The sequence below is a fragment of the Balaenoptera acutorostrata genome, chromosome 2 (genome assembly GCF_949987535.1).
Source record: "Balaenoptera acutorostrata chromosome 2, mBalAcu1.1, whole genome shotgun sequence".
In the NCBI taxonomy this organism is placed as follows: Eukaryota; Metazoa; Chordata; class Mammalia; order Artiodactyla; family Balaenopteridae; genus Balaenoptera; species Balaenoptera acutorostrata.
The window spans coordinates 139,159,568-139,169,738 of record NC_080065.1 but is presented as its reverse complement, the minus strand read 5'-3'; the positions used below and the strand labels follow the sequence as shown (position 1 = coordinate 139,169,738).

General features: G+C 48.7%; 1 protein-coding gene across 1 annotated transcript; it reads right to left on the bottom strand.

Moving 5' to 3' along the window:
• Nucleotides 1–271: 271 nt before the first annotated feature.
• Nucleotides 272–9,690, bottom strand: SAP30L (SAP30 like). Its single transcript, XM_057541000.1, has 4 exons — nt 8,844–9,690; nt 4,387–4,509; nt 2,057–2,155; nt 272–519 (listed from the first exon to the last, which is right to left on the bottom strand). Exons 1-4 carry the CDS (start codon nt 9,039–9,041, stop codon nt 391–393), a joined length of 549 nt encoding a protein of 182 aa, XP_057396983.1. The 5' UTR covers nt 9,042–9,690; the 3' UTR covers nt 272–390.
• Between the last annotated feature and the right edge of the window lie 481 nt (nt 9,691–10,171).

Below are 10,171 nucleotides of genomic sequence, written 5' to 3'. Positions count from 1 at the left end.
CTCCCCGGAGAGCCATACCTCGCTGCTGGTCCAGGGCTACACCACACACGTGGCAGCGTGGAATTACAAGGTGACTACCAAAATATCTGTCATCCCACATTTCCAGTAGAACTGACTTAATGCTTTGCTGAATGTGGCAATGCATTGTTTTTCTTTCATTCTTTTTCCGATCTTGTTTTTTTTTGGCCAGTAGTTGCCTTAAAAGAAAGTCTGTGTATAAACATGCTGAATCATGAGAATATAATCCTTCTGACCAAAAAGATTTACAGTATTCAACATTCAAACTTCTTTATTTACAATAAAATTTAACAGTCTTTCTGGGCTTAAATGTAGCAGATATCACCTGTGCATTAAGCATTATACTTCCTTTCTTGAAGATGTGCTTCATCATCACTCAAGCTGCTTGCCGCCCTCTGATTTCTGGTCCAGTCTACTCTTGTTACTCTTCACCATGTAGATGAAGTAAGCGAGCGTCTCCTTTTCATTCACGGGTATGTTCCTGAAGTGTCGGCTGACAGTCTACATGGGGAGGAAAAACAGAGCCCATTAAATCACATGAACCATCAGGGCCACAAATTCTAAGCTGTGCAAAAGAGGGAACAGCAAGTTGCTCCCAGAGCTATGGAAAGGGTTATGATTACTGCAGAACTTCCTGCAGTGCTACAGAATACAGAATGCCCTTTTTTCCCAGGTTTAGGTGATTTGGTTTCCAGGCTCCCAAAAGCAACACTTTATTCCACAACACTCCTAAGGTGCAGTTCTGTTTCAGTGGCAGCCAACTGTCCATCATGGCGTAGTCTCAAGGTCATCCTCATGGAGCAAGAGACTGGGACTGCAATGGCTGACCAGCTGCTACCATAACCTCTCAGGCCCAGGAACTGGGCAGAAAAGTGTCCTTTTAAAATTGTGTCAAATAAGTAGCCAATTGAACAGATGTAAGTGTCTCACCCAAAAAACCATCTAAATAGTACATAACTGCCTCTTGAAAGACATGAGATTTGAAGAAAAATTCATCATTTACTATGTTTTCCCGATACTTTATTTCCAAGTCCTGAGAATGCAGGTGTCCTCTTGCCCCGTATCATCCCACCCCTCCCACCAGGGGTGGACACTAGCAAGTGGGTAATGTTATCTTGAAGTAGGAAAGGCTTGTGTGCTTCTATGGTTTATCTGGACGCTGGTGAAGGAGAGGTTTAAGGAAAAATGATGGATTGGCAAGAAAGCTCTAAAGGGAAGACCAAAAACCAACAGGGATGTGACCCCATAAGGAAATCTCTGGATGGACCGAGGGAGCTGGGACAGATAAAAAGGGAGTCAGAGAACGAAAACTACAGAGCAGTTGTCTCTGAACAGTAGTACTGCATTTTTCATCATTTCCCAAGTTTTCTACAATAGACAGAAAAACACATTTAGAAAAGAAGGATGAGAGGGTACCCACACAAATGCCAACAGGACAGAAGTATCAAGGCAGGCTGTCAGTATATTAAAATAATGGCCAGTGGAGCACCCGCATCCCCATCCCATGCCCGGAACTGTGTTAGGGACTCAGGGCAGGAGAAAACGTTCTTAGGCTCCATTCATTATAATAAATACTTCCATTACCAACATCAGAGTAGAAGAAATCAAGGAAAAAAACCAAAGAAAGAAAAATAGCTCCTACAGAACATGAGTAAAGGTTTGGGGATGATTAATCAGACACACCTCATGTGCAGAATGGAACATATCTAGAAAGAATCTTGCAAAACAAGATTCAAACAAATGAACAAACAAAAGAACACTCAGGACTTAGAATCAGGAGTCTTGAGATTCCAAGCTACCAACTTGCTGTATGATTTTAAGCAAGTCCTTTCTTTTCTCTGTGCCCTGCTTTCTTTTATGGAAATCAGGCCTTTCTAGGTCTAAAGCTGGGGGATTCTAAATTGTGCAAAAGAGGGAAGAGGAAGTTGCTTCCAGAGGTATGGAAGGGATTATGTATAGACACACACGGAGAATCAAGGTCACCATCAGAAGCACAATGCTGGCTCTCCCTCTTTAGAGCGCAATTTTGTCTACCTACTTCTGCTAACTGGGCCTTATTGAAGCCTGGTCTGGTCTGCAATTTGTAGTGCCGTTTATAACGTCGGAGAGTGTTCACCTGCAGCTGGAACAGATCAACCTAGAGAGAAGGGGAGAAACACATTATCCATCACCTGACCAGCCACGACTCACCGAGAGCCCACTGTGTGCCTAGCACTACACTAGATAGGGGTGGGGATGGAGAGACTACAAAGAAGTCTTAGAAATGGTCCGCCAAGGACTAATAACTGGCTGGAAGGACAGAAACAACAGTGGAGGCAGAGTCCTGGAGGGGGAGAGGTGGTCCCAGAAGGCTGATGGAGGTTGTGAAGCTTCCGCTAAGGAGAGGCAGGGTTTAGAGAGACAGTGAGGAACAGAACTAGAGGAGGGAATGAGACAGAAGGCCATGGGCTCAGAAAGCCATGAGAGGACATATGGGCTGGGGGTCAGAGGCTCTCATGATGGGTTTAAAAGGTGAGACTGGGTGGTAGCGTGTCTTGACAAGCAGAAGGAGAGAACCTAGGTGGGAGGGCGCTGTTCTAGGAAGATGGATCTGTGATGGTTTGTGGAAATACTGACTGGGGGGTGGAGGGACAGCAGAGGGAGATGCTGCAGCAATGGTCCAGAAATGAGATGGTGAAGTTGAGCTCTGCAGGGGTGCTGATGCTAGAGGGGGTAGCAGGCATGGAGAGCAAAGGTAAAAGCAGACAGACATCCTGGAGGAAGACAGGCCAGAGCTCGGCACAGAGTAGATAGAGGGGCAAGACAGAGGACAGTGGGAAGTACTGGTATTCTCAAATAGTTCTCCCCTAGGCTCAGCCTTCGGGTATTAGGATCCTTAACAGCCTTCCAGGGAAAGCTCAAAGCTACTGTAGCAAATGTACAAATCAGCAGGTTAGGGTCAGGGTCTCTGCAGATGACTGGGTAACAGAGGGGAAAGGACCCTCCCTTTTTTTTCTAACAAAGGAAGAGAGGAAAGCTGCACAGTCATGAAATATTGAAGGCCCAGAAAGTTGGGCTGCCTTTACCTGCCTCTAAAAGAGATGTTCTTGCTTCAGGCAGGTGGAGAGCACTTAAAAACAAAATGAATGATCAATATGAGGGACCAAAGTCCTTCATTCTTTTCAAACATTCCTCAAACCTTTTTTTTTTTTTTTTTTGGTGAAAAGCATTTAGAAAGTGAATACATCCATTTCTTCATAAAATAATAATAAAAATGCTAAAAGCATTAGAAAGATACTGTAAACCAATGCTAGAAAAGGGGACACAGGAAGGGGCAGAGGGAAAGGGCCACATTTTCAAAGGTTTCCTCCACATCTGCAGACAAAGGCCCGCCTACTCTTTCTATTCCTACACAGTCATTTTCACTCTGAGTGCTAACAGGCGGTTGCCTTATGAAATATTCATGCATCAAATATTCAGTGTACATTATAAATGGTTCTTCTTTTGCTGAGTCTTAAGTGAAAACAATTTAGATAGAAAGAAAATTCGATATTCCTCCCCGTAGCCTTGCTTAATAGACATTGGCACCTTGAAGGAAAGGCAGGCTTCTGGTTTGAGAAGCCTAGGGCTCATCATCTAGTGCGACGGTTCTCAGCAGGGGATGATCCTGCCCCCCAGAGGACACGTGCAGTGTCTAGAGACACTGGGTGGGGGGGGGGGGAAGGTGCCTGGCACCTAGTGGGTAGAAGCCAGGTATGCTGCTGAACATGCTACAATGCACAGGACAGCCCCACCACAAAGAATTATCTGCCCCAAACGTCAACAGTGCCAGGGTTGAGAAACCCTGGGCCAGTGTAACTGACCTTGGAATCTTTAGGAACAAAGATCTTTGGGAACAAGCCTGGACCAGGAATCAGAGAGTGACAGAAAACCAGAGCTGGTGTGACCTGACAACTTACACCTTCATTTTGCAGACCAGAAAACAGAGGGGAAATTACTTCCCCCAATCCATATACACTCAGTCTCTAACTTTAAGGGCAAAAACAACGTTTTTAAAAACTTGACACTGTGGTTGTATTTAAGTATTTCTCAGGGGTTTTTTGAAGAAAGTCAGCACAGCCTACTGGAGAGGGCACTGGACTGGGGCCCCCAAACTGTGTGTGTGACCCTGAGTGTCTGCGCCTGTCTGTAAAGTTGTGGGGCAGTCAGACCAGTTGATTTCTAAGCTTTCAGCTCTCAGATTCCATATTACTATGATTCTATGATTCACTTTTCAAATACACCACAGCAAAACAGAGACCAAAATTACTTCTTAGACCAGGCCAGAGGTAAGGATCAGGTTAGAATCCATTCTCCCAGCTTTCTTAAGGTAAAGTTTTGGACCTTTACCTCAGGAATGTCAGTGTCATGCTCAGGAGAATCTCCACCATCGTCACTTGTCTTCCTCTTCCTTTTATTTCGTACACTCTGGATGAAATTTTTGTGGAAATCGCAAATATACAGGTGTCTTACCTGTTGGGAAGCAAATTAAAGTCAGAGTTGCCAATTCCATGGAAACAGCAACAGGTATCTGTCAAATTATGGGGCTTTTCTCCCTTGCGAGGCATTGGAGAGACCGAAGGAAGAACAAGATGCAAGCCATCATTTCCACAAGTTTCCTACTGAATTGCACAATGAGAACCCCTCAAAGAGAACGCTAATATCACACCAGGCAGTGCGTTGTAAACCAAGTCTCCCCTGAATGATAAATACAACAAATGGTATGGATACAGCAAAGGAGGTCCCTGACCAGAAAGGAGGATTTGCAGGTAGTCAGGAAGCATTCCAGATGGGAAAAGCCACGACTTAGGTTTCAAATGAGGCCGATGGAAGGCGTGAGTGAGGAGGCCCTGAGGAGACCATGTCACTTAGATGGAGGTGACTGCCTGTGTAGGAGCATCAGGAGAAATTCGGGGGTCAGGGGCATGAGAACAGCTAAGACTTTCCTTCAAACAAGACAGGGTCCCCCAAGGTTTTTGAAGCAAGGAGAGACGTGACATTTTCAGACCTGTAGGAGTTAGGAACTTATACCTCGCTGGAATGCACGGTCCCCAGGAGCAGGAAAGAAGGCACTGTGGTAATGGTAGACAGGACATCCTATTTTTACATTGACAACACTTACTACTGTATGATGACAACCCTCTGAAAAACTGTTTCTGTGTATCTATTTATAATTCTTGCATCACCACACATCCAATCCACAAAGAGAAGTGGAAAGAGGTGCAGAAATTCTCACAAGGTGGAACCACATAAAAGAAGCTGGGGGACTTCCCTGGTAGCACAGTGGTTAAGAATCCGCCTGCCAACACAGGAGACACGGGTTCGAGCCCTGGTCTGGGAAGATCCCACATGCCACGGAGCAACTAAGCCCGTGCGCCACAACTACTGAGCTTGCGCTCTAGAGCCCGCGAGCCACAACTACTGAGCCTATGTGAAGCAACTACTGAGCCCACACGCTCTAGGGACCCCGTGCCGCAACTACTGAGCCTGCGTGCTGCAACAACTGAAGCCCGCGCACCTAGAGCCCACGCTCCGCGACAAGAGAAGCCACCATAATGAGAAGTCCGCGCACGGCAACAGAGTAGTCCCTGCTCACTGCAACTAGAGAAAGCCCGCGCGCAGCAACTAAGACCCAACGCAGCCCAAAATATATAAATAAATAAATAAGAAACTTTTAAAAAAAAGAAGCTGGATACAACTGCTGCTTTTCTAATGCAGACTGCAGGCTTATTATAATAGTAAGTGAAGGCAGCAACAGCAGCTAAGATGTGAAGAACGTGTTCTTATTAAGAATATAACTAGCAGGGTTGAATGGAGGATGACTGTGTAAATGACTTGGGGTTGTTAACACTGAACCAGATGTTGCGCAAATGTTCTTGAGAGACTTCTGAATTTGAGTTTATTCCTCAAATGCTTAAAGATAAAAGTAAACTGATAGGAAACCAGCGTAATTAATTCAGGCCTTTTCACGGAGAAAATAATGAAAACTGTTTTTTATTCAGATGAATTAGCACTTTCATGTGGTTGGATTAGTGAGTCATGAGTAGTTTTAAGTTTACATTGTGAGGGTGTCTTGCAGACAGCAGGTAATCAATAAATCCTGCTGCATCAACACAGCCATCCCCTTGCATCTAAAAGCAGCTTAGGCCAGTAAAAGCCACATTTACATATGGCAACAAATTGGAATAGCTTTGCCAGATTCAACTCTGTCAAAGGACCTGTGGACACAGCACCTGTCACTGTCTCAAAGAATCTCATCTAGTTGATGTATAGACTACTGGATGTGCTTTTATGAGGGAAGAAAGCACACTCACAGCATACCCTACATCCCTCACAGGAAGCTGGCCCTCATGTTAGCTAGTTTCACATGTAAAGTCTGAAGGACTAAGCTGTTCCTCAAATTCATAGTGACAGACTTGGAAAAAGAACAGGCAGAAGACGTGATTCCTAAAGCTGTGGCTGGGAGATTTCAGGTCAAGACACTAGAATAATGGAATCCTAGATGGAAGACAACTCAGCAATCACCAGTGTAACCCCACTGGCTCCCATCTCATTTTCTAGAGGGATAACCTGAAGCCACCTAGAGTGGAGAAATGACCTGGCCAAGGTCATCCAGACCTTCTAACCCCTGGCACACGTCCTTTCCTTCTGCAATGTTTTCCTTACTCTATTCTCCACTTCTACTTTTCTCCAGAAAAAAGCAGATATATGTCAATTGGAGGGATGTTTGAAAGCATGTTATATCTTAATAAATCACAGAACACTGCCAATGTCTACATGAAAGAAGTTAAACTGCCTGAGTAGGATTTAAGGTGCTATTATTTAAAAAGGTTCTCTGCTAGACCCTTTTACAAGATAAACAGTCATTATTCCTCCTTAACCGTTTTCAAGTACATATTGGTTTTCAGAAATTTCAGAGCCCAGTGGCCTTTAGGGAGTTGGGGGTGGAGAAAGGAGGGTGGTAGAAAAGGCTCTAGTGTTTTTTTTCCTGTTTCACTTTCTGCAACAGCTAAAAATTCTTGTAACACAGCAGTTACTTAGAACTGAATTCCTGCCCAAGCCTGTGAGAATGAAATAGAATCCCTTTCAGAAGAAATGACTCCACAATACCACCTTCAAACAAACTGTGAGTGATTCTGCCTTGAAATCCTACTCCTTCAGAAGCATTACCTTTTGGGAACTCTAGTACCAGGCTCAGGCTGCCTCTCCTCTAGACAGCGTGTGTCAAACAGTCAACAGAGCCCAACACAGGTTTTCCAGTGGGGTCACCGGGAAAATGGAGCCCCAGTTGCGGCAGCACAACTGTTCAGATGGTGGGTTTAAAAGAACTGGGAATTTCTTTTTTTTTAGTACTGTAAAATATTATTATAAGCTGCTCAAGTAAAGGCTCCCAACAACCTAAACAGAAGGTGGGCAGTGTTTCCATGAGGATGAATTCATTACTGTCTTAGAATTAAGCATTTCACTTCCATACATGTCCTAATCCAGGCCACGATAGTGTCTAGCCAGTTGTTTCCTTAGATGAATTCCTTTCATTCATTTATTCATTCATTGATAGAGATTTGTACTAAGAAAGCCATCAACTCACCCTCAACCACTTAAAAGTAGCATCTTTCCATTCAAGAGTTGCAAATATAATTGTTAACTTAAAAAAAAAGGGGGGTGAGAGTGAAGAGCGTAGAAGGAAGGGCAGGGAAGATTTTTTTTTTACTTATTAAAGACTTAATCAAGGCTTATGCATGGGGCTTGTAAGTAAATCAGACAACGGATTCAAGAAATTAACCAGCCTCTTAGGTGCTGTGTGACTTTGGCACCGTCACTTCCTATCTCTGGGCCTCATTTTCAGTTGTAAAATCAGAAATGGAAAAGTGGGTGCCCTTTCAGTTTAACAAGCGATCTCTGATTTCCCCCCAAAGTGGAGAAATTTTGGTCCTAAAAGAGAATGGATGTTAACCACCTAATCTCCTAGCTGGTCTACCTGAATATTAAATAACCCTCTAACTTATTTCCAATTCCTAATCACCAGGCAGCCACTTAAGGCTTGCAGCAACAAATGTCAAACTAAACAGTTCTTAACTGGTTGACAATAGGCACATCTTTAGAATAGTTAACTAGAAGTGGTAAAATCACACAGAAAAAGTTTTCTATTCAAATTTAAATTACCCACCTCCACCCTCCCGGGCATTTGTAAAGAAGTTAACCCTATAAAAATGGATTTTCTTCCTTTCTGTCACTTCGACTGCCAGAGCCACCTCCCGAGACCAGATCTTGGTCTTATTTCTGCCACATCCTTGACAATCCCATGTCCCCACAGCTGCCTGCTGAGCAGCGAGCTCGGTGACCCTCTGCAGAAGCTGAGGCCGCCCCAGACAGGGACGTAACTGCCACCTTTCTTTTTCTGAAGGAATAACACGGATCCGAGAAGGAGGGAGAAGTTGGTGAAGAGCTGGGTCCCTTCATCACCTCCTCCCTAATACCTGCTCCTCCGTGGGCCAACCAAATGAACCCACCTCTTCCTGCTCCCATGTCTACACCAATAAAACGAACTAAAAACTGGTGTCAAATCTTCCCAGGCAGGAAGGGTCCTCGGAGCCCCCGCCGCTAACCTCCCGGATTTGGGCAGAGTCCTAGTTAGAGCCCACCAGCGCCGAGCGGCCTTTGCAAGCCCAACTCCTCAGTTTGCAGATAAAAGGCGGCGAGGCCCAGGGCGGGGAGGGCCCCCGAGTCCCGCCCGCAGCCCGGGGCAGTGGCCAGAGAGCTGCCCGGCGCGGGGGCCCAGCCGGGGGCGGGGGCGGAGGCGGACTCACGCTCTTGTCGATGTCCAGCTTGAGTTTCTTCTGCGAGATGCTCTTCTGGACCCTCTTGCTGAAGGAGGCGTTGCCCGCGGGCCGGACGCAGCGCTCGCCGTCCTCAATGAGGCAGCAGCTCTGGCCGTAGCCCGGGGCGGCGGCGGGGGCGGCGGGGGGCCCTTCGCGGCTGTCCTCCTCAGTGCTAAAGCCGTTCATCTCCCCGCCCCGGGCCGGCCCCTCTGAGGGAGGGTTCCCCGTAGGCCACTACGCGGCCGCGCTCCCCGCGGGGCAGGTTGCCGAGGCCCCCGCACTCGAGGGTCCCAGAGTCCGTCTCCAGCCGAGGCGCTGCCCTGCCCCGCGCCCGGGAGGCCCGGCTCCGCTCCGCCGGGCTCCCGCTCCTTCGGTCTCCGGCCCCGCGTCTCCGCCAAGCCCCTTCCTCCCCGCTCGCGGCCCCGGGGTCGGCTCCCGCGGCTCGCAGGGCCCCGCCGGGAGTCACCCGGAGGCGCCTTCTGCCGGGGGCCCTTAACCGTTACCCTTCGGCGGGGACGTCTGGGAGGGCGTCCCAGGAAGCAGCCGCTCCCCGAGGACTCCAGGCCCGGGTTGCCAGGGGGTTCCGAGGGCCCCCGCCGGCTCCCGCCTTATTTCGGCTGCTGGGCAAACTCGCCGCCGGGCAGCTCCCCCGGGGTGGCGCGGCCTCCCCGCGCGGGGCCCGGCCTCGAACCCGTGGCGTCCGGGCCCCGCGGCGCGTCCGGCCCGCCCCACCCCTGCAGCCTCTCGGCTGCGCCCCGAGTCCCGCGGCAGCCCCTGGGCCGCCCGGCCGCCGCCCGCCCAACGCGCCGCACCACAACAGTTCGCTCCCCCGCCCTCCGCGGGACAGCGGAAGTCCCGCCTCCGCGCGTCCATTGGCCGCGTTCGCACTCTGGGCGGGGCCGCCGCCGCCGCTGGCGCGTCCCATTGGGCGCCATCGCCGCCAGTCCCTGGCGCCTGGCTACTTCCTGGACTCTGCTGGGATGGGTTCAAAGTAGAGAAAGTGGAAGAGGGAAGAGTTCCCCGGGTGAGGGAGGGGAACCGGGCCGCAGACTCTCCGGGCCCGGGAATGGATGGTTAGCAGGGTCCCGTCTGGACGCAGGCCCCGACTCCGGGTACGGAGGATCACTTTCGGGCGACAGAAGTGCAGACGTGGGCGGGGACGCAGAGGGAGAGATACGCGGAGGGGCATGTGAGGGGGGACCTAAAGGGGATAGAGAAACTGTCATGAGAGGTTCAGACAGGGTGAAACGGAAGGACCAGGGCCAGAGGACCCGCAGACCGGCGGGATAGAAATCGGATAGAAAGACAGTCGTGGC